This window comes from Carettochelys insculpta, chromosome 2 (genome assembly GCF_033958435.1).
Source record: "Carettochelys insculpta isolate YL-2023 chromosome 2, ASM3395843v1, whole genome shotgun sequence".
Classification (NCBI taxonomy): Eukaryota; Metazoa; Chordata; order Testudines; family Carettochelyidae; genus Carettochelys; species Carettochelys insculpta.
The window spans coordinates 123319427-123344530 of record NC_134138.1 but is presented as its reverse complement, the minus strand read 5'-3'; the positions used below and the strand labels follow the sequence as shown (position 1 = coordinate 123344530).

At 42.4% G+C, this 25104-nt stretch overlaps 1 protein-coding gene across 3 annotated transcripts in view; it reads left to right on the top strand.

The window, feature by feature from the left end:
* The first annotated feature begins 842 nt into the window (after nt 1-842).
* Nucleotides 843-25104, top strand: part of HIVEP1 (HIVEP zinc finger 1) — a 181394-nt gene continuing 157132 nt past the window's right edge. The window contains exons 1-2 of one of the 3 annotated variants that reach the window (XM_074987679.1): nt 843-1067; nt 7131-7275. In XM_074987679.1, the coding sequence (XP_074843780.1) occupies nt 7236-7275 (40 nt within the window). In that variant the 5' untranslated portion in view covers nt 843-1067; nt 7131-7235. Of the gene's footprint in view, nt 1068-2803; nt 3030-7130; nt 7276-25104 lie in introns of those variants that run through there. The other 2 variants (XM_074987681.1, XM_074987680.1) reach the window with 2 other exon arrangements.

Genomic DNA, 25104 nt, shown 5'->3' with positions numbered 1-25104 from the left:
CAAAACATATACCTTTGGGGAAAATGGGGATCTGTTAAGTAAGTGTACATTATGTGGCACATATTGTTGTCAGGGATGTAATTATTATTCTTGGTATTCTGGTAGCACCCCACAGCCCCCAAACTAGTCCACTGTTTAGGGTGCTAGCCTGAAACTTATAAGGCCTGGATTTGGCTTCCTGGGTGTTGTTGGATGAGTTGCTCTGTAGCACTTTGCCACAGTTCTCTATCAATAAAATGAGGATAATAATTTTCCCAGCTTTCCAGGGGTGTTGTGCGGATAAAAATAGTAAGGTACTCAGAAACTCTGGTAATTGAGGCTATGTAAGTACCATCAGAAAGGGACAGTAGAGCCCAGGGTTCAGTATCTTGTGCTGATCACAGGGTACAAATTTATAACAAAAAGGCAGCTCTTGCTTTGGAGAGTTTGCAGTCTCAGTGTAAGACCAGACACAACAGATGGGTATAAATAGATAAACAATGAGACAACTTAAGAATTAATGGGAGGTCAGTTAATTAGGTTTGTTCTGTTAAAAATGTGCTGGATCTTGATGCACTGTAAAGGAAAAATCTCATGTAAAACTCTTGTGGCGACAGAAACTTCAAGGCTCCAGTTGTTAGGATAATGCATTTTAAATTAAAATACAAAAAAAAAAAAAAACCAAGCCATCTGCTTTTTAAAAAAAAAGGCAAGGGTTTTGTCTCCCTAACCAGCCGCCGGTCATGTCTGTTTTCAACCAGCGATCGCTCCCCCCGCCCCCTTTTTGCTTCCCTGTAACAAGAGGAGGAGGAATCCCTCACCGCAGATCTTCCCCATTCAAGATGACCCACAGGCCAAATGTATATAAACAGCTGATGCACTAAACCAATCAGCGCAGTACAGCTAGAACAGCAAAACCCTAGGCAAGGGCCAAAAAAGGGGAGCAGCGGCAGAGAGCATTAGGCGCCTCCTCCTCGTATTTCCTCTCACGCCCACATCCAGCCGTGGAGGCTGTGTACTTTCGGCTTTGGTCGCTTTTATTTTTTAAAGTTCCCTGGGAAAGAATGGGCCAGCAGCGTGCGCCGTGGGTGAGTTTCTCGTTGGGATCGCGCGGGGGAAAAACTGGGAAAGGCTGCTCCGATGTCCTCCGGGGATGGGGGGAGGTTTCATCCGGCCGTGGCGATGGGAAGGAGGAGGGGATTAGGCGCAGCTGCTAGGGAACGGGAAAACCCGGAGAGCGCAGGGGAAGGAGGACACAGCGTGTGTGTGACCTGCCAGTGGCAGCGAGGAGGAACCTCCGGGATCTCCGCGTCAGCAGCAGCCCCAGCGCTGTGCATACATGGGAGTGTGCGCGCGTCTGTTTGTGTCTTCTCTGTCTGCGCCGGAGGGATGGGCCGCGGCAGGGGGGAGTGCGACCCACGCACCTGCGCGCCCGCGGCATGGCCGGGTGACCGCAGCTGTGCATGGCGCGGGGGGGAGGGGAGTGAGAATGCAAATCGGGTTGTCATCACGTTAGGTTCTGAATCAGCCCGGACTTTTGGGTCCTGTTTCCTGCTAGGGACAAATAAGTGTTCCCTGGAATGGGACTTGCACAGGCCGAGGTGGCTGCTCTTGCGGATTAACTGTTTCAGGGCTGAAAAGTGTTTCCCGGGATGCTAAGGGATCAGCTTAGAGGTCACGGCTCATGGCACACGCACTGATGCACGTTAGCGGGGCGCTGCACCCTCTGACGTGTTCTCACGGGGGGGGCGTGCCTGGGCTGGGAGCCCCCCTCTCACCCCCAGCCTGACACGTGTGGTGCAGTCTGGGTGGGGGAGGCGGTGTCTGACACAGCCGCGCGGCTCCTCTGCCCAGCTGGGTTGTGATGTTAACAGGTCAGTATCCGACATGGCCCTGTACAGCCGGACCCAGTACTGCACTGTCTCCCCTTGTGGCACAGGCAAAGGGGGCAAGGCCGGGGCGGGCGAGGCTCTGGGGTAGGGGGGTCGAGTAGAGTTTATTTGATTTTAATGCGAGCCAAGGCGCGACTCTAGTCTCACTCCTGTCCCTTCCCGCCCGCCTGTGAGGAAACCCCCTCGGTGACCCCTCCCCCCTCCCCTGCAGACAGGGAAGGGGGCGGGGCCGGGAGACCCGATGACGTCACTGGACCGGGCCGCTTCCTGCAATAGAAAGTGAGGGAAGGTAAAACACCCCCCCGCCGCGCGCCGCCCCCGCCCCCGGGAGTGACCGGCCGCCCGGGCGGGGAACCCCAGTGCCTGTGCCGCCCGCGGCCTGGCCCCAGTCCCCCCACCCCCACCCCCACCCCGCGGGGCACGCCCGCTGCCTGCCCCAAAGGCGCCTCCCCCCGCAGCCCGGCCCCTGCCCGGGTCACGGGCGGCTCTGCCCAGCCCGCCCGTGCGGGGAGCATCCCCCGCCGTTGCCTGCGCGGGGGGGCGGGACTAGTGTCAGACAGACAGCGCCGGGGGGGGGCGCCCAGCTGGGGCCTGGGTGGGTGCGGGGGCGCTGTGCGGGCGGGGCTCCGTGGGGGCGGCGCGGATGCCGGAGCGGTGGGTGCTCGGGTGGGCCCGGGGCAGTTTGGGGGGCGCGCAGGCTGTAACGGTGTGTGTGTGGGGGGGGACTCGTATGCAGGAGCTGTGGGTGTGGGGGGGCGGGGAAGGGGGGTATCGGGGACGGCCCGGATGCAGGGGCGGTGGGTGTTGGGGGGGCTCGGGGAAGGGGGGTGCTGGGGGCGGCCCGGATGCAGGAGCGGGGGACGGCAGAGCTGCTGGGGGGCGCTGTGCACGGCTGCTGCGGGGGGCAGGAGGCCAGCCCCGGGTTGTGTCTGTCCGAGACTGTCAAGTGAAGGAGGCTCCCCGGCGACGTGTTTCCTAGCGGCCGCCGCTGCCCCCTTCCACCGGCGCCGCCATCAGCAGCGGCAGCAGGGCCGGCTCCAGCCGCCCCCCGGAGCAGGCCGACAGCGCAGCCCGAGAGCGGGACCCATGCGCCCGGTGCGTCCCGGGGAGCCGCCCCCTCCGCCTGTCTGAGCCGCCGCGGCGCCCAGGCACGCCACGGTAGGGAGCTGGGGGCGGGTGGGAGGCAGGGACCAGCAGGCCCGGCTCCAGCTGCCGTCTTCCCCCACCCCCAACTCCCCGCCGGGGGGCTGCGGTGTGTGTGAGAGTCGCCTGCGCTCCAGTTCCAGACGCGTGTGTTTGTTGCCCAGCCGGGCAGTGGGCGAGGCGCCCCCAGGGTCTGTGCGGGGTTGTGGCAGGCGTCCAGATGATCTCCCCTGCCGCAGCCCTTCCCTTTTGTCCCTCCCCGCTCCCTTTCCCCAGGTCAGTCCCGGTTTGCAATCGCTCTCCCCCTTCCTGGCATGCGGATGGATGTGTGCAGCGCTTTGTTCGGTGCAGCCGTGTTGCAGAGGGGTTTTCCCAGGCTCCTCCCTCTTTATTCATTCATGTTTTTTCCCCATTGCAACTTGTGTTCGCCCTTGCTGTTTCTTGCTTCTCTCTCAGCTGTTGGGTTTTAAAAGCTTTTATTTCTTCTTCTTCTTTTTTTAATCCTTGCCTCTAGCCCGTTTTGTTGATGATCAGGGTACAGCCATGTTTTTAGGGCAGATATTTCAAACTGAGGAGAGAAAAGGAAATTTCAGATTTTTTTTTTTTTAGTTCTTAAAAGGATTTTTAGAGAGAGGCTTGCTACCACCCTTTTCTGCCCCCACTTCGTCAGGGGGAAAAAACCTTATTATTTTATTGCTGGTTGGTAACTGAGGTATGCAGTTTAAAACATGCAACATGTCACTTGTTTTGCTTATTAAACACTAAGAAACGTAAAGATGCTGCATTCAGAAATATGGCAACATTGCTGAACTTCAGGCACTCAAGTGATACATATTTTTCCAAGGTGCATACAGCTCTGGCTGGAGTAAATTATTATCATCAGTGTTCAGAGATGCTCGGCACCTTTTAAAAGTTGGCTCCTGATGCAGGTGCTTAACTTCAGTCACCAAATCTTGAATATTTTGAGGATAGATGTCAAATTTCATTTATAAGTTCATTATTTGTACCAAATATCTTTTAAAAGGTGGATAACTTAAACATCCCACTACCGTGTGGGTTTTTATTATGGCTGTCCAAAGTTGTCAAGTGAAGATGATGCCCTGGTGCTGTTTCCTAGTGGCTGCTGCTGCCCACTTCCACCTGTGCCACCATAACAGAAATAAATTTGTGGGAAAAAACGATTGTGTAGTTTAGTGACCTTTTTGATATGAGTCTATCACACAAGAACAGAAAAGAGAGAATCAGTTAAAATGTATCTCAGTGTATCATTTTAAATTCAAAACGATCCATCAGATTCAGGAAAGGTGTAGTAACAAACACATTTTTTATTTTTATTTCAGAGAGGTAGCTGTATTAGCTTGTTTCAGCACAAAGAACAAGGCATTCATTGGCACCTTTTTGTCAGGTCTGATGAAGTGAGATGCAACTTAAGAAAACTTATGCCATAATAAAATTGTTAGCCTTAAATGTGGCACCATACTCCTTGTTCTTTTTTTATTGATCCACTTTATTTCAGGTGTATAATGTTTTTTTACAATCAAAGATTTTGTAAACACAGTATCTCTGTTACATCTGGAAGAGATATAGGATGTGTCTACACTAGCGTTTATCTTTTGAAAGAGGCATGCAAATGAGGGGAATTGAAAATGCAAAGGAGGTCTAGATTTACATATCTGGCACTTCATTTGCATATTCTTTCAAAATAAGAAAAGCAGTGTGGACGCAGCTCTTTTGAAAGTAAACCCCATCTTCTAAAGAACTCTTCCTAAAAAAAAAATAGATCTTTTGAAATAATATGCAAATGAGGTGCCAGTTATGTAAATCTGCACCTAATTTGCATTTTCAATTTCCCTCATTTGTGTGACTCTTTCGAAAAAGGAGTGCTAATGCCATAAAGGCTAGGTCTACACTAGCCCCTTCCTTTTGGAAGGGTCATCATAATGAACAAGTTGGGAAGATGCTAATGAGATGCTGCCGTGAATATGCAGCACCTCATTAGCATAGTAGCAGCCACGCACGATTCAAAAGTGCCACTTGCGATCGCGTGCCACCCGTGTAGACAGGGGCCTTTTGAAAGGAACCCCTGGACTTCAAAAGCCCTATTTTCCTAAAACCAAATAGGAAGAAGGGGCTTTTGAACTCAGGGAAGGAGGTCCTTTTGAAAGTCCCCCATCTACACGGGCAGTGCACAGTTTGAAAGTGGTGCTTTCAAATCGCACGCGAGTGCCATTATGCTAATGATGCACTGTATCGTCTTAGGAGTACCTCATTAGCATCTTCCCAGCTCACTTATTACCATGCCCGTTCTGAATGGAAAGGGCTAGTGGAGACATAGCCAAAGTGTGTGTTGATAGTCTTTATGTTTCCTTTCTTCATCAAGCAGTTTCATTTGCTACCTAATCCAATTAAAGGCTCAATGTCAAGTCATTAAAAATCCTTACCTGTGGTGTTGTTAGTACAGTAGATGTTAAAGTAGAGCAGAGTTTAAAATTAACTTCATATTTACATAGGTTACTTTTTCATTCTGTTTAGCTTGAATAGTGGAACTATAATGGTCAATTTCAATAACTTGCTCTCATACAGGAGCAGAATACTTTAGCTTTAAGGTGTGAACACTGCAGGGAGACTTAAATCCAGAAAAGTACAGTTTACATAAAAAATACAAAATTCATGGGAGCATTCCTGTTTATTAAGATTTGTAGAACATGGAAAAAATCTAGCTCTTCTGACCAAAATACTTGTGTTCCTTCAAATGTGTGGAAAACCTAGTTGCAAAATATGAGAAGAGTGTCTGTGCACCTTGGTCTCTTTTGGATATTATGTACTCAGACCTTGGGGTTGCAGCTTCTTCTGTGTGGGTGGACAGCTACACCCATTTAGAGACATATTGATTGCTTTTAAGGTGGTTCAGGAGTAAAATGAGGGCCCAGCTTTGTTTTCCATGGTAGAAAGAACTGTTGCAATGAAACAGTACTGGCACAATTCCTCCTGACTTTGTCACAACTGCAGGCTCCTGGAGATAGCTGGTGTCATGGAGGGGAAGGAATGGAAGATCATCATCATCATCATCATCATCAATAACCATGGGCTCAGCGCCCATTGGTGTCTGATGCCTCTCACTATTTCCTTCCATCTTTCCCTGTCCAGTGCAGAGTGGCTTAGTTTCTGTAGACTAGCTCCTCACCAATCTACTACATCATCTATCCATTCTCTGTGGGGTCTGCCTCTCCTATTCGAACTGTCCTTTATGCCAGCTACTAGGGTCTTGATTTTTCATTCGTCGTTCATTCTGCAAATATGTCCAAATAGTTGTAGCTTCCATTTTATAACCTTCTGTAGCAGGTTCTCCTTCGGCTGTATCTTCCTATATAAGAATGGAAGATACATACAGTAAACACTTGCATATCCAGCATTATATCCAATAACTGGCATTTTAACCATAAGTAAATTTTAGTTACATTTTCCGTAAGTACTGTATAGTGAAAGTAAATATAAATACGGTATGTTTACAGTGTAAATATTACTATTGTTGGTACATAAGTACTCTCCGTACGTTCTTGTTTGTTTCTTAATATCTAATCTTGTTTTTCTTTAGTGTTTTGCACTGCAAGGTATACCTCTCTATTATCCAAAATATTTGAATATCTGGCAACCTCCTGGTCCTGGGGCTGTTGGATATAAAAGAGTTTACTGTGTTAGGGGATCTCTAGAACAGCTTATTTCTATTCACTTCTTTTCATCATGGGCCAAGATCTCAAAGCCTGAGGTTGAAAGGTTTTTGTGGGAAAAGTTCATGTATGTGGAAGTTAGAGAGGAAATAGATAAATGGTATGAGCAGTGTTTTTTATGTCTTAGCCCATCAGTGACATCCTTTGTTACCTTAGAAATCTGTTTTTTGTGAAGTGGAGCAATAAAAGAAAGTTTGAATGTCTTGGAATGAAAGTTGCTATATCTGTGCGAAGGTTTACTGACTATGGTTTATTAATTTGTTTAGCAGCTTTTAAATAACAAGGTGATAGTGGGGAAATACGTTTCATATCAAAGCTATAGATCTCTTTTAAAAGCAATCCTTTTTCTTTTCTTCTCTCCCCCCCCCCAACCCTTTTTCTTTTTCAGTATACGGATTAATTGACCCCTTTGGCAGATTGATGGAGCTGCCTCTCCTCTGCTTCCTCCACTTGCTGTTTTGGAGAGAAGAAAGTGGTGTATGATTAGCAAAAAATGCCTCGGACAAAACAGATACATCCCAGAAATCTGAGAGGTAAGACGCTCCTACCTAAGAAAGCAAAATTTCCAGGAAATTTGGGAATAATTTCAAATGGAAAATTAAAGGAACACGTAATTTGAAAAATAAACTTTCTGTCTGAAAAGTATTTTACACACACCAGTGTTAGATGCAAAATGTAAGGTAACTGTAACAGAAAAAATTAGAGAGAGATTGAGGGAGGCACTTTTGTTGCAGTTTGGTTTCTTTGTGTGTTGATAGCACATGACTCTTCTACAGACTGCAGAAATGCCCAGCAGAGTCCAGGGACTTTGCAAACACAGAGAAGGATGTGATTTCTTGTTGCAAAGAGATTACAGTCAAAGACCATGTGTACACTTACAAACTTACAGAGATACAGAGGTACCGATGCTGCTGTAAGAGTGTTCATGTAGGTGCCTTACGCTGATTCCTGAAGTAATAAAACCAGCAGTGGTAGCTAAGTCCTGTGCATGCTAGCAGTTTTATCAGAGAAGCTAATCTTCTGCAGTTAAGTGAGTCATTAAGTTAAGAAGAGAACCTTTAGAAACTAAATCTGGGTGTAAAGTAAACCCAAATTTGTAAATTGATTTTTACTAGCTTTTCTCAGGACTTTTTATTGTAGTTAAAATTGCTGAGATGCACTATAAAATTATGTATATCTTTATTATGATCTTAGTTTATAGAAATGAAGGAATTTTAAAAGTTTACTTTTAATTTCTTATTTGTTTCCATTTTCCTCAATTTAGATAATGAAGCAAATTGTTAGTTTCACTTTTGTTTAGTCACTTCAGTTTTCAGTTTCAACTTCTTTAGTGTTGCATTGTAACTGTTTGCAAACATTGGCAGGAAATCTCTGATTAAAAAGTTGTTTTCACTGGAATATTATCAAATAGAAATATTTACATGTTTTAATTTTAGAGACTGTTTACTGTGTCTCAATGAGTAGTACTTCTAAATGAATAAAACACATGTACAAAATAATAAGTTATGTAAATAATTTCAATTAATAATTAGACCAGCTAAAAGAAGAACTGTATGTAGTCTAAGGTAAAACTCAATGAATGTTTTCAGTTTCAACGAAAGTGTGATTTATCAGCAATATAAGATTAGGAAATCTGTAATTTATTTTTGGGAGGGTGCCACGTACTTAGGTAGGTAAATTGCTTGTATCTTATTGTACCTGTAGCAAGAGTCCCCACTGCTAATGAAAGGACCTGCATGACTTTTCCCTTCCCCTGTGCAAGTATATATATTCTGCTTGAACTTCACAAGCTGTCTGAAAGCTTTAACTTCCTTCAGAGTTTCTGAGAGAAGTCACTTTTAAAATCTCCTGATACTGTCTGTTATGCAGTGTCCCCTGTAAGCTGTGCGCTTATGCAGCCACTCTGGAGAGATTCAGTGCTCCCCATTTGATTAGCACAGTGTTCAGAGCTAGGTTTTTGTTTTTGCTGGTGCTGCATATTCACACATACCTTGGTGTACATAAAAAAATGTATTCCATGCATGTATAGAAAAAAAAAGGGGAACATAGCCATTGTTCTGTGAATCAAATACGCCACATCTTCAGCCCGAGCAGCCTTGGAGAGTGCGCAACCATAACCAAGAATTTAACAGTTCTATTGCTGCTTAAAGATTTGAGAATAATCTCCTTTTGGGTTAATACTAGAATTTTCATAGCATGGGATAAACTTTTAAATGATTTTTTAATTGGTTGTTTATTGTATGGTTTGAGAGAGTGAAGTAGCACGGAAGGGAATTAAATCCAGAGCTAAGATGTCCAGTGAATGACCTCATGGATTTCTGTTCAGGCAAGGTGAATTTCCATTACTCAGTGTTTTAAATAAAGACATTTGGCTATCACTTGTACATTAATGTGTCTAAAGTGAAGCACGGGTTTCTTTCATTTTATTGGTATGGAGGTGGTTGTTTCTCTTTGCTTTTGTTTTGGTCTGTTTATATGGTACTGTACTAATCTGATTTTTACCGATGGAAGAAAATGTAGCAACAAGACAGGTCATTGGCAACATTATTTTTCAAAAAATTGTGTTAGAATAAAATCACTTGGTCACTTGCTTTCTTGATTATACAATACTAGCATAATGATTTTTATGCCAAACGGGTGAATGAACTTGAATCTACTAAGTCTAAACAGTCTCAGTGGAACACATTCCATATGCCTGCTTTGTATCATTTTGTTTCACAGCATTAGTCATCTCTTTTCTGTATGGCTCTGTTGAATATACCCTAATGGAGTGAAAAAATTTAGTGCCCTATTGATTGTTTTGGCCAAGAGCCTCAAAGAGACTTTCAAACCTAGGATCTTGATTAACTTGCAGATGTTAACTCCAGCATTGGTGGTGTTTGGTTAAATCTAAGACAAGTTGTATTTTCTTAGGTCTCAGAATGGCAGGTTAATTATATTCAGTAGTTCCAAAAATAGAGTCCTAAGGCACACCCAGGTAAAAGCTATGACAGTCTGTAGTACCTATAGGTCAGAGGAACAGTTCGTAAACAGAAGTTCTCTGTACTTTTCTTGCATTATGAGTGGTTTGATGGGATATCATACCTCTGAGTAAGAAACATCAGCATAGTTTAAAAAAATAAAAAGAAAACACAGTGGTTTCTCAAGTAGTTGGCTTAAAATCATGAGGTGTTCTACTTTGGTTCCTAAGCGTCAAAGAGGTCACATTTACTTACCGATTCTTTCCTTTTTTTTTTTCTTTCATATTTTTTTATACTACACAAAAGATATAAATATTTGTATATATTTAATATAATGGAACTATAAACGGTAAAATCAGTCAATTGACTGGTGAAAGACCACTCTATGCACCTACCTTGTCTATTTTTATGTGGCAAGCCAGATTAGCCAGTTGTTCCACAAATGTTACAAACATTTCTCAGAAGCAGTAATATATTCCCTGAAGTGCAATTACATTAGAGACTTAGTTTTAGTAGGATTGATTACGTTGGTATTTGTCAAATGTCTGTGAAGATGTAGAGCAAAAACCCCCCTCTTGTGCTTTGCTTTCTAGAGTAGTTTTTGAATACCACAATATTAATTGAAGTTGTCCTTTCATTTGTATTCTGATAGTGCCTCAGAGCCTCCCAGTCATGGGCCAGAGCCCTATTGAACTAGAACCTGTACAAATATGAAACAAAATTTGGTTCTAAAAGTATGGGTCAGCTTCTTTTAAAACTCTATTTTAAGAGTGTGAATTTTAGGTATTGCTTATTTTCTCTTAACCACCAAATATTTTCCACTTGAAACAGATGATTGTTCTGTCTTTGAAGTTCAACAGCCCTGTTTGGCTTATAACATTTTGTGTCTGCTGTGGAAATCTGAGTATAATGTGAAACTGAGATATGTTCTACTGTAATCTAAACAGTGAACAGAAGTTTACTGGAAAGCTGGGTCTGTTATGGTTCGTCCTCTGACTTAAGCACAGTTGAACAACTGTTCTGTTAAGTAATGAAAGTAGAGGGTTCTTTCAGTATAGTTAAAATTAGAAACTGTTTTTTTTCAGTAATGAAAGGTGCCAGTGTAGACTGAAGATTAACAGGTTGATCTTTCTTGTCAGTATTTTGGCACTCATTTCTATATACTGTATCTTATAAATCAGCTCCTGTGCTCGGTTTGCAAAGGATTACCCGGAGTACATTTGAAACAAGTGCCGAACACTTAAAAAAAATCCTGATTCTGTAATTTTAGTTATTCAGTTGAAAAAACTAAGAATAATTTTGACTTTTGATTTGTCTACTGTTACTACTGTATAGATTGGGTCAGATCTGGTTCCCCAATGTTAGTTCTGGCGAGCTGCCACTGCTATATTTACCTGCATCTCAATGGGAATGGGCAATTACAGCTCTTGTTGGCTGCAGATCGCCCTTCCTGGCCAGTGGGAGCTGGGGGAAGTAGTGTCCTGACCACACCACTTCCCTCAGATCCCATTGGCTGGGAACTTTGATCCATGGCCTATAGGAGCTGCAACTGCCAATTTCTGTGGAGGTCCAGGAAAATATAATGGTGGCAGCTTGCCATGGGCTAACCCTGGCAAACCAGTGACAATTTATTGCCCACTCCTGGCATAGATAGCACTTTGTTTACAGGTGTCATCACTGGTACTACTTCCTCTCTCTGCTTCGTGATTTAAGCCTGTAAAATGTACCTGTGAATGTGTGAGTTGGGGGGGCATTAAATTATCTCTCAAATAGAAAAGATACTGAGGCACAGAGATGTCAAATAACTTGTACAAGGTCGTGCAGTATGTCTATGGCAAAGCCTGAAATAGAGCTGTTGGTTTCTGGACTCCAGTCCTGTGGTTTTCTGGAAGACTGCACATTATTATAGAAATCTTCATTGATTCTAAACAAAAAAACAGTCCAGTAGCACTTTAAAGATGAACAAAATAATTTAGTAGGTGATGAGCTTTCGTGGGAAAGACCCACTTCTTCAGATCAGGATCCTGATCTGAAGAAGTGGGTCTTTCCCACGAAAGCTCATCACCTACTAAATCATTTTGTTAGTCTTTAAAGTGCTACTGGACTGCTTTTTTGCTTTGATAGTATATAGACTAACATGGCTATCTGTAACAGTTGGGGCTTGTGTACAACACGTACCTAGTTTTGTCTAGGCTTTTTTTTGGGAGGGAGGGGGGGGCAGAGGGAGGGAGGGTGAATGAGACAGACTATTCCAAAAATCTTTATGGAACTAGGGAGGAAAAATGATCTTGTGGTTAAAGGGGCTGACCTGAGACAGAAAATTGGTGTTCAGTTTCATGATCTACCAGAGACCTGGGCAAATCATTTCATCTCTCTAAGTCTCAGTTTCTCATCTGTAACATGACAGTCACAATAGTTCATTTTTCCCATTCTTCTGGCTTGTTTATTTAGCTTGTAAAACTACCTTTTACTATCCATAAATACAGCTCCTCCTAGAGTGAGGCCAATATGGAGTGAATCTTCTAAGTCAGTATTGGCAACCTGCAGCTCTGGAGCCACACGTGGCTGTTTAAGGAGCCATTTGTGGCTCCGAGCGCTTCCACTGCTGACTCCTATTGTGGTCCTGCTGGCCATTAAACCAATTCAGTGTAGTTCCATTATTTCAATGGGGGGTGGAGGGGCAGCACAGGGAGCCGCCTATGCTGCATGTGGGAGAAGTGAATAGGGGAGGGATGGTTGAGTCGGCTGCTGCTGGAGCCGTGCTAAGGAGGAAGAGGCAAGGTGAGGGAGGCCTCCTTTAGCACAGCTTCCCTCCCCATGGGGCTAGCACCTCTTCCCAGGAAGCCCGGCACCTCCCAGCTCTTCCTTATTCTACAGCAGCTGCCGGAGCATGGAGTTGCATCCAGCAGTGCAAGGTCCTCTCCCCCAGAACCCTACCCAGCTCTCTGGTCATACCCCGGACCCGGTGAGGCTGGCACTGGGTGGGGAGCAGCTGGGAAAGTTGCAGGCACTTTCTGGCTTGAGAAGTTTGGTAGTGGGGGTTCCCAGAGCGTGTGGGTGGGGAGAGAGCAGCAGGTGGGGAAATAAGATCTGGATTCAGTGGGCAAGTTGGGGCAGGGTGGCTGAGGTGAGTTAAACCTGGGGATGAGGGTGGAGATTTGTCACGAATAAGGGTTAAGCCTGGGGATTTGGGGGCGGGGGTGGAGGGTTAATCCTGTGAATGGGGGTCAGGTTTGGGGCTGAGAGGGCTTAAGCCTGGGGATAGGGGGTGGGTTTGGGGCTGAGAGGGTTAAAGTCTGGGGGTGGAGGGGCAGGTTTGTGGGATGGGGGGTAAAGCTTGGGGTTAGGGGTGGATTTTGGGGCCTGAGGTGGATAAAGCCTGAAGGTGGGAGTAACTTCACTTTCTAATGGATACAAATAGTTGTGTGTGCTGTTCTTAAAGTAGGGGTTACAGAAAGTACAGTTTGATGTTATTTATTAAGGACTGTCTCCTATTCACATGCATTGTGTCTCTTGAAGTATTGCTTTTTTAACTCAGTTTGAAAAAATGGCTCTTCTGGCTATTTTGGTTGCAGACCCCTGCTCTAATTGCTACTTGAACATGAACAACATATTACATGTAATATACAAAAGCATGGTTAGTAGAACGTTACGGTTTTGAAACATTATATTGAGAAGTTAGGAAGTACCAGAATTAAAACCTTAATTGGTTCTCCTTGTGCGCATACACTTTTCCTAAGTGCATAGGATTGATGGTTCTTTTGAAATGAACAGGAGTTTGGTAGTGGGAGGGATTGTTGTCTGTAGGACCCCTGTCTCATTTGTTACAGAACTTCTAGCTTCTGTGTTATATGGTGCGGAGTGTTGCAGGAAGAGAGACAATGATCTCATGGTCAGGCAGTTGAATGCTGCCCATGGGAGCTGGAGTCTACCATTGCTTCTACCACAGAATTGCTATGGGATACTGGGCAAATCGCTCTAAAACAAACTTTTCACAATCGGCCACTGGTTGTGTGTTAGCCATTTATTAAAATAACTAAGCTGAGACATATGAGCCAAAGTGCTAAGTTCTCACAGTTACAGTTGTTCAATTAGACCTACAATTTCAACATAAAGTGGTCTAAATACTCTGCAAAATCAGTTCCTGGGTATCTCATTGTCAGAATTGTAGTCTGTTTTTGGCTGGGCAGTCTCTTAATCACTGTCTCTCTCAGTTCCTCATCTATAAAATGAAGATAATAATATCACTTTGTCTCACAGGGGTGTTGTAAAGATAAATTTGTTTGTTTGTGAAGCTCTCGGATACTGCAGTGAGATCACCATGGAAAAGTTGATGTGGAAACTAACAATTTTGAGCTCTGTTCAGGATATGCTGTAAACAAGGTCAGGATCCACATGTTGTATAATAGAGTAAAATAAATATTTAATAGCTATCCAGTCAGTGAATGTGGTCCATCCAGTCATCTCAGTGAGGCAGGGATTGTGCAGATAAAATAGTGTGTGCTCATGTATTTAAAGAATGCATATTCAACCTTAATTCTGACGCTTCCTAACTTGAGTGCTAGACTTTGCAACTTTGGCGTTCTTCTGATGTAATTTTTAATGTAATTTCCTAGGCTTAAAAAAATCAAAGTGGGGAGTAAAGTCGCATTGACCCACACTGATCTTCACGTGACTCGTTAATAGGCTTGGGACCTCTAGTTTTACAGCATAAACTTGTTACCTGAATTAACTGCGTAACTGGCAGCATTAGAAGCATTTAGATTAGACATCAGGAAAAACATCCTATCAGGGTGGTTAAACGCTGCAATAAATTACCTAGGGAGGTTGTGGAATCTCCAACACTACAGATTTTTAAGAAGGTTAGATAGATATCTATCAGGGATGGTCTAAACGTTGCTTGGTCCTGCCAAGAGGGCAGGGAACTAGACTCTGACCTCTTGAGATCCCTTCCAGTTCTAGTGTTCTATGATTCTATAAGGCTGTTATCCTGTGGACAAGCCACAAGGGGTGAATGAGACAGTTTTGTTAGTTTGCAGCTGTTTGTTGTTACGTTTCAAAACTCCTCTGCTGACAATCCTGGTTCAGGAGAGGCATGTGCTCTACAATTTGTTTTTCCATCCCTTTTGCTGGGCCTGTATCCCTTTTCCCTCTGATTCCAGCCCTTCACGTACACCCGTGCTTTGGTGACCCTCCTGCTTAGCAGAGTTACAGAGCTAGCCCTAATATCTATACTGCACTTTTACAGCCCCATAGCTGGAGTCAGGGGACATGGGCCAGCCACACAGGTATTTTACAGATATAGATGCACCCTTGGTTTGTAAGTTTTTGAGCCTAAGAAAACTTGGGTTTGCATTTTATGTCAGTTCAGTAAGCTTTTATGTGAACCTTTGAAGAAAGTAGTTCTTTTTGCTGGTTTAATAAAGATGCTTTTTACACTCAGTGCTCAAAATAGCTTCTGGTTTTGCAGCTAATTTATACATGATCTAAATGCCTTGGTATTCTTTAGAAAAAAGGCATTTTGAAAAGTAGCCACATGTGTAGCTCTCAGCATTTATAATGAACTATCCAGTAGGCTAAACTGGTTGTCGTGCAAGTACCTATTTGGAAGCTTCTTTCGAATTTTAGGAAGGACTGTGTATTGAACAAACTTATGAACAGTAACGAAGATTTTTGATCTAAGCTCTTCCCTAGTGGAGTTTTTCCTTTAAAAATGCAAAAACTAATATGTAATTTAATCTGAAAAAAATGTGAAGGTGAGGAGATTTATAGACTTGGTAGACATTCAGTCCACTGTTACTGCAAAGGGCTTCCCTGGTAGTTTAAACGCTGATGTGCTAGATGAGTAATTGCCATTTTTTAAAAAACAGTGTTGTGACTTGTCTACATCTACCTCAGTCTTCCGTAACATCTGGTTTTCCTTAATTTGCATTTGCTGAACAATAAGTACTTCACTTGCAATAACTTTTAAAACCTAATTTAAATCACACTTATGCTGATAGCAGATTTACTGGCTTTTTTCCCCCAATAATGGTAGGCAAAATACTGCTTTAGGTAACAGGAAGTAATAACATTTTACAGGTATGCATTGCGCTACTGAAACAGATGCATACAGTACAAATGAAATACAGTCACCTTTCTGTTAGAGAGCAGCTGTTGGCTGACATCCAATACACTGCACAATAGCTGGGGAAATGAAAACCACTTTGGTCAAACTGTCATCCCCCTTTGAACACAGCTTAATACCCCACTTTTTCCAGCACAGTGGCATTTATTCAAGAGGCTGTGGGATTTAATCTTTTTTTAAAGTCCTGGTTTACTATGTAGGATAAAATTTAGAATCCAGAGGAGAGCAGCAAAAATGATAGAAGCTTTAGAAAACCTGACCTGTTGGCCGGGGGGGGGGTGGGGGGGGGAACTTCTTCAGAAAAGAAGACTGAGTGGGGACTTGCTATAGTTTTCAAATGCTTAAGGACTAGTGTTGAGGATTGTGATCAATTGCTCTATGTAGGACAAGAAGTTATGAGTTTAATCTGCACCAAGGGAGATTTTTTTTAATACACTACAAAAAAGAAACTGTCTAATTATAAAGGTAGTTAAGCTCTGTCTAAAGTTCCAAAGGCAGCTGTGGAACCTGGTCACTGGAGGTATTTAAGAACAAGTTGGGCAAATCTCTGCTGGGGTGGTCTGGGTTTACTTGGTTCTGCCACAGTGCAGGGGGCTGCATTTGCTGACTTTTGATATCTCTTCCAATTGTCCATTCTATGGCTACTTCTTCTGTACAACAGTAATCCTCATTTGAGATTCTTCTGATAGTCAAATAACTTGATTTCCTTATGTACAAAATGTTTTATTTCTGTTAGAAATTTGTGACTCTGGAAATTCTCTTTAACTTTTGAAAGAAGTTGTTTTACTTGACTTACTGATACAGCAAGGGGGAGAACTGATTCAGTAGTGGCTCTGTGAGATGGCCCTTTTGTAAAAATGAAATCTTGGTAGTGTAGTTGTAAATAGTAGAAATCAAGATTTAATGCACTACTGTAGACCAATAAACTACAGTCTCAAAGCACTAATGAAGATAAGCTGGGCAGAGAGCAGCATTTTTTCTTTTTTTTTATTTCTTATGTTCAGTAACTGTCAGAGTGCTTACATTTCACAATATAAGAATTGGTCAGTGTTTGGAATCCACTGTGACACATTTGTAGAGGAAGGAGAGAAACTCTTGTTTAGTAGGGCAGAGGATAGCACGTATGTCTAGTAAGTACTTCTAACAATTATTTGTAAAATTTCCATGAGTGGGGTTGTTCAGTGTATAAACTGACTCAGCAGTTGCCTTTTGTCAGTCAGGAACAGACTAAAATAAATGTTTTTATAATGATGCACGGGGTCATGAAAACTTCTTTCATAAGAACATAAGAATGGCCATACTGGGTCAGACCAAAGGTCCATCCAGCCCAGCATCCCATCTGCCGACGGTGGCCAATGCCAGGTGCCCCAGAGAAGGAGAACAGAAGACAATGATCAAGTGATTTATCTCCTGCCATCCATCTCCTGATTCAAAAATGTTAGACTCAAGAGACCTGCTTACCTGAGTATGATCAACAAGTCCCACATACTTTGGAGTTTGGATTTCCAAGTAATGACTGTATTTTGTAACCACTGGATTTAACAGGCTACTTTCACGTATTTACTAGAAGATTTACCCAGCATTTCTCAGGCCTGTCAGGGCATGGAGCGTGGGGTGAGTGCAGGGGGAGGGGTGCAGGAGTCAGGGCAGAGGCTTGGGGTGATGGGGGGCTCAGGCAGGAGTTTGAGGGTGTGGGGGTGCAGGAGTCAGGGTTGGGAGGTAGGCGGGCTCAAGGCAGGGGTGGAGTTGAATGCAGGACTCAGGGCAGGGAGTTGCAAAGTGTGGGGGGCTCAGAGGCCACCTTCCTTAGCTGCCAGATGGTCTCTGGAGTATCAGGGGCTGTGCTGTCCAGCCACCAGCTGCTTCCCAGGACTGGCCTGGTGTTGTCCAGGTGGCAGGGAACTCTCCCCTGGGGCAGGCGGGGTTTATGCTGCCTGGGGTGGTGGGGGGGCCACATAGACCAACTGGTGGCTGCTCCACATCTCCCCAGGGCTATCAGGGTGGCGTCAGGGACTGCACTTCCTTGCTGTGGTCATTCAGGACTATAGCTGTCACTGGTGCTTGCTGCTCTTTGTGGTCATAGCTTTCCCTGCTAGTAGAGTCCACCCTTTCCATTTGACAAGAAACTACTGGATTCTAGGCACATCCCAATGTCCTGGCTTAACCAAATTCTGACCTTGCTTTGTTATGGTAAGAGGAAACTTCATGCCAATTTGGTGTTTCTAGCTCTTACCATTTAGGAAGCATTCTTGAACAGACTTACGGACAGACAGATGTACGAACTCTCTCAAATATGTAATAGATTTCCATTCTTCCTTCTAATGGCAATCTTAAAAAAATGACTTGCAATTTAAACAGATGCTTTTTTAAAATTGAGTTTTGTGAATTTAAAAGAGTAGGACTGTATTATACTGGGCCATGTAGGAGAGAGCAATGGAGAGATTATGGGGTGAAATCATCCAGCAAAAGATTTGGAGAAGTAATGCTCTGTAAGATCTTATGGCATCATGTTGCACAATTACTTGTTCAAGCTGGTGATACTCTGTTACCTATGAAATAGATCTGTTAGGTCTTGCCATGGGAAGAGGTCATGTAATACTGAATCTGAACAGCATGTTCCTGTTGATTACTGGCATAACTTGAAGGTGTGGGAAGCCGCATAATAAATCTCAGCATTAGCTTGTCTTAACCAGTGAGCCTTGTCAACCCATAAGGGAGGTCATACGCTTTCCTTTAACGCTAGAGATGCCTTTGACAGGGGCTAAGTACTTTGGAGAGCCATGGAAGTTATGTATACCCAGAAATGGTATCCTACTTACAATGGAACTTGCTATGAATTTTTGGCCTACATGTTGTTTTTAGGCTGTTCCCCTACCTGTCCAACATCAGTAGTGGTCTTTCTGAGTGTAAGGGAGTATAAGTTTTCACAACAAAATGCAAAGAGTTTAGAACTTTTTTCCCTTCTGTGGGATGTTGCACAGGAGAACTTCTGGTCCTTGACTGTCCAATACAATGATGCTTGTAGCATTTCAAAAAATGCTGAAGGCTTTGTAAATATAAAGAAAATACTGCAATATGTGGTGTACAAAAAATGCTATTGTAATTCCAGAGATATCTTGTTAAGAAGCCCAGTTAAATACATATATTGTAATGCTTACTAAAGTTTTGTCTTTTACTCTGAGAAAATATTCAGCCTCTTCAGTAAAAGACCACAAGAGAGAGAGCAAGAACCAAGGATAGCTGATATCTCTAAAATACCTTATCAGAATATTTTTATAATTTCTTAATAAGACATAGTAGGCTGTATGAAGTTTCTTGAACTATTAAATAGGATCATTGCTTAGATGTTGCTTCTGGGAGAAATAATCTCTCTTTGAATAGGTATCTTTTGTTTTTCCTGCTATGATGCTGCTGTATTAACTACTTTAACTAGAAATCATCTGTATTGCTCTTTTCTTGTTTTTCCTTTCTTTAAAACTGGATATCTCTGGTGTAATGCCTTTGCCAATCAAATCTTAAATTGATTTTAGACAGGTAAGCATATATTGTGCTTTCATGTAGTTGTATCTATCACCTATCTGTCTAGCTACACATTTCAAATGCTACTGTACATATATTATTTCTTAACTACTTCCTCTAAGAAGATCATGATTGTCTATATGACCTCAAGCAGTGATGTAACTTGGAGATGGGGTTTATTATCTTTTTCCGAGTGCATCATAGATTTCATTTTTCTCAGGCTTCTGAATTATAATTTATTTCTCACTACATGGGCACATCGACATTCAGGTTCCTAAATTTATCTTTCAGATTAGTATCACAGTTGAATGTGAGCATGTTTATTATTTTTGTATTGTTCATTATTTGTATTACCTTAACACTTAAGAGACCTAGTCATGATGCTGTGCATATACTGTTGTGCTAGGCGCTGTACAAACACAGAACAGAAAGGCAGTGCCTTCCCCCGAGAGCTTGCTGTGTAAATGGTCATTGTTTAGCTGTTAAATCCTGAGCTTCCTCCATTTGACAAGTTTAATATTCTCTCTCTTTGTGGAACAATAGTTGTTGCTAGTACCTGAATCTGCACAGGATCCCCAAGACATGTTTTGGAACCTGGGCAACTTATTCCTTTTGTGTTGGGATTCTTTCCATTAGTTCAATGTGTTTTTTTTTTTCAGTTTCACATTTGTTGAATTGAAGAATTTCATAATAAGGTTATGTTCCCATAGCCATATTTGAAGTGTTTGCTTAGGGATCCTACATCATCCTAAATGTGTACATTATTAGACAAATAGACTTACATGCTCTGGGCCCAGAACTCCCACTGATGTCAGTCAGAGGTTTGTACAGAGATGAAGGACTTTATTTAGTAACTGTGCTTCTCATTTTTATAACTTTTTCAGTGTTGTTTCAGTTCTGTGTTGTCTTTCTGATTCTGTTTTTAAGGAAAGAATATTTCTGTTTAAGACCATTGCTCTTTTTGTCTTTTGTTTCTCTTTCTTCCCTAGCCACCTCTCTCTCTCTCTCCCCTATCTGTTCATTTTCCTTTGATTTTTCTACACAAGCTACCAGTTCCCACTCTCTTATAGCCCTTATTTTACCCCTTTCCCATTCTGTCTCTCAAAATGGTCAGTGATGACTATAGTGTCAACATTGGGCTTTAGCATTGTCTTAAACATGGAGATATACAGAAATCTCATAGAACTGGAAGGGACCTCAAGTTCAGTAGACTTATAAAATCGAGCAAAGTCCCTTAATCAACTTTATGCTCTAATATAGACATAGCCTAAATTTCTGATGTATCTTCTTTAGTTCCATATTTCACATTTTTATTAGTTTTTATAATTTGTTTGTCACAGAAAGTAATATTTAGCTTTACCAGTATATGAGTCTATTAAGAGTATTTGTCAAAGGGCTTAAGCCATAAATAATATTGATTTGAAATAGTTGGAGAGCATAGGACAAAAATCCATCCAGTCAATAACCACGCTAGTGGATAATGAAGTCTAAAAAAAGTGAAATCTATAACACAGTCAAAGAGGTAACAGGTAATTGATTTATTATTTTCTGTGTTTATAAACTTTGGCTATGTCTATACTATACTATACGTCTATACTATACTACATTAGAATTTATTAAAATCGATTTTGTAATGCTGAGTTTTATAAATTCGAATTTGAGTATCTTCACCTTCCCACAAATTACCTACAAAATCAACTTATTGCTGCCACACTCAGTGACCAAACATCAACTACAGCACTGTATTGTGGGAACCTATCCCACAGTTCACTCATCCCCATAGCATTCTGTATATTTTCACTGGTGCCTCATGGGGGAAAAATGCCCGCAAGTGGTTGTGGGTCTGTGATATCATGTTCCAATATTACATTGCCCACATTCCCCTCCCATGGAAAGGAAATGGCCGTTTTTCCAGAAGGAAAGAAGAAAAAGTAGGGCATCAACAAAGATTACCAAATTAACTGAAATCTCTTGCTTCTATAACTGAATTGCTTTTTATCACTGAATTATCAAAGATTTTACAAAAAGCAGCAGGTGTCTGAATCTTTTCAAGTTGCCCTTCAGCCACTGTCCCCCCTCCCTTGATTATAGAAGCATAATACAGGAACAATGCAAAGCCTGAAGAAAGAATAAGATAGTAAAGATTTGGAAAAGAGAGATTTTGTGAGGCAGGGTTTTTGACTTCCCACTACATTACACAGAGGTGACCAATGTGGTGAATGAGGCTTGCCAAATTTACGTACACATGGATACTTCTGTACCCTGGGATCACCTAGGAGTCTGTGTCTTCTCATCTGGTCCTCCAGCCACTTTCTCCTGTCTTAAGGGGGCCATTTGATAAGGAATTTGCCAAAGCTTGAAGGAAGAGAAGGATAGAAAAGTTAGGAAAAAGATTTTTGGCTTTCTGCTATACTACACATAGTTGTCCAGCACAGGGGATAGGGTTCACCAAACTTCAATAAGCAGTGTTGCTCAGGCAATTGACTGTTAGGGGGCCAGCCCCTCTCATCCCATTTGTGGCAGTTTTGGGGGATCAGAGGATGAAGGGCCAATTGAAATGGTCCCTTCAGTGTTGCTCAGGCAGGCGGAGGGGCAAGATCCCAAAAGTCTTAGCCAATGGGGGAGACTTCCCCCCAGTGGCAGCAAGGCCCCAAAAATCTTCGGTGCCAGGGGAGACTTCTCCCCGGCAGCAGCAAGGCCCCGAAAGTCTTTCCCACCTTTGGAGCTCTCCCCGTGTGCAAGCCAGGACATGGTGCTGCCTGGCAGCTTGGTCTGCACTGAACAGCAGACACATCCTTTTATTGGGTCAGGGGCTAGCCAAGTGATGTGTTTGGGTGTGGGAAAGAACCTGACTGCATGGCACCTGTGGAGGAGGTGGGGAGGGCGGGGGGGCGCTGTACATATGTAAACTGTGAAAAAGTTTCTTGGCCTCTCATAAAAGCACGACCCCCCTCCAACATCCTAGCTGCCACGTGGTGGGGGAGGGGCTGGCATCAGCGCTGGAAAGAAAAAATCCACCTGCTCAGCTTGCAAAGGTAGATACAGAACCATAAATCCATGTTGGGGCTATTTTTAAATGGGTAGATGCGCTCACTGCACAGAGAGCAAAGAAAGAAAGCAGTTTCTCAGCCTCTCATACAAGCCTGACCCCACAGCCTTGGGCTTCCTGGTGCCGCATTTAAATGTATGGGCTTCCTGTTACCTAATTCCTGCACATCTGGAGAGCACTGGAGTTGGAAGCAGCCAGACAAGAGGACTGTGGGGTATTGTGGGATACATATGGAACACCTCTGCAGGCTACTAAAGTCTATTAGAAGATACGGCGTTTCCACACTAGCCTTAATTTGAACTTCTAAATTCGAATTAGACGCTTTGTCGAGTAGCTTTTCACGATGTTAGAATACCGACCTTAGTGCTGTCTACAGTCGACCTAGTGCTATTTACATTGAAGACAGTCACACTGGAACATCGAGCTGTCTTAAATTTGGCTTTATCATGTATTGTAGACATAATCCTAGTATACTTAGCGGAAGAAGAGGTGAATGTATATATGGTAGCATTTAAAATGTCTGTACATATCTGAACATTCTAAAGATATGAGTGGAAGTATATGTTTAAAATGAGTGTACAATACAGCATTTTCAAAAGTTGTGCAAAACAGTGGTACTTTCTCCATTTAGATTTAAAATATTTTCCAATAATCGTTTTCAATTTGCATGCTCAGTGTCTGTGCTTTAATTATGACTAGCTTTACCTGGATCATTAAGAATAGCTTTCTGTTTAGTCTCTTGCAGAAGTAGATCTCTTAGAGCCTCCATGTTTGCTACACTGTTTGAGTTAATGATTATGAATTTTAGGATCTGTTATGGAATGAAACCAGGCATTCTCAATGTCCATTATTGTGGCCAGACATTGAAAAGGTTGTAAATTTGTGAATGTTTGTTTTTTTAAAAATCTGAGCAGAAAAATAAGCTTTGGGCAGCGTGATAGATAACAATTTAGTAACACTCTTGCCTTTTGCAGCCTTGTAATGTTTAATTGACTGATCTTGTTAACTATAAAATATTTGAAAATCCCTGGGTGCAGGGTGGGTCCTGAATAAGTTCATGTTTTATTGGCAGAAAAAATAAGAACTTAGAAAGTAAACGTAATGATGAATGTGCTCCACAGCTAAGTTCTGGATAACCACTTATATCTGCTGTAATGTTTAAAAACAAAAACACTTAAACTTTCTGACTTAAGGGAAATGGACAAAGAAAAAACTTTCCCTTACTACCTGAGTTAAGAGAAAGGTAAAGCTAGATGCAGAGTCATGTACTTGTATCTGCATGTTAATGAGTCCTGTGTCTCTCAAAGGCTCATGTAAATGTCTCTTGAGCAGGTACTAGAACTAATCAGCTTTTTTATGCTTTAAAAACAGTTTTGACAACAGTAACTAACAACATTTTAAAGGAAAACCACGGTAGGCATATTTGACTAGTTACATCCGTGTTCTGTCTTTTAATGTTCACATACTGAATATCTGCTTATATAACATTAAACAATGCAAGGCTGCCAAGTATTTTGTTATAAAGCTGAAAATGAACTTCAGGTACCAAAAGCAAGAAATATATTGGAATTCTTCCTCCGAATCTTTAAAGTGAAAATTGTGTATGGGTTTTTTTACTGCCACTTGCAGAGCTCAATCCATTGTGTATCGGTGAAACTTTTTGAATGTCTTCTGCTTATAGGCTGGGCCAGTCACAGTCTAGTTTAGGCTTTACTAATGCACTGAATGCAAGACAGGCTTTACTTTGGTTGAGGCAGTGGAGGTATTGAGCATGTTGAAATTTCTGGAACTTTCATATGCATGTAGTTTCCTTTTTAAAGAATCACTTCTGATTAGTATCCTCACTGAAGCTGCCGTTTCCTATTGCTGTTTTCACTTACCTAGGAGTGGATCTCACGAATATTACAGCTACCATTTTTCATGTCACAGTAATGTGGATTTCTTCCTCACAATATTTTCAGATAAACAAAGACTCTATTAACATTCACTGAAAGTCTCACAGTATTTTAATTCATTCATTAGTTGATTTACATTGCTCATTTAAGTGTTATGTGACCAAGAAAACAGCTACATTCTTCTGGGTTGCGGCTCCTAGCTTAATGAGAAGCTGACATTCTACAGAAGGGTTGACCTGCCACGTAAGCATGTAATAAAGTGAAAATCTGACAGCTGCATGGCTACAAGTAGTGGAATTGACATGAGTGCAATGAAAATTCATGCAACAAACTCATTGAAAAGTCACGCAACAGGCTTATGGTATCAAAACAAATTCAGAATGGAGGTACAAGAAGCCCCATTTTCCTCATGCCTTTTTGTTTCTTAAAGTTTTTTTTTTGTGGAGCAGAATAATGTAGCTATTTTCTTGGTCACATAACACTTAAATGTAAGGCTATTACTTTCCTGAAGGGAGCAAGTTATAGGAGTTCCAAACAGTTCCTCAAAAGATTTTGGGGGTAATATGTTGAATTTTTGAAGCAACTATTAAAGTGGAGAAGGCATCGGGAGGATAAAGTTGGAGAAATAGCCGTAACCACTCTTTTGTGAGCAACATTAATTTGCTACTCCAAGAGGAGAAAAAGTGCTCATCATTAATACATTTGAGCATGGATTAACCAGTCTCTTTTTCCCTCACTCAACCATTTAATTTGCATACCTTCATTATCCTTCATTATGCTTCACAAAACAGCTTTTATCTTTCCCTGTCATC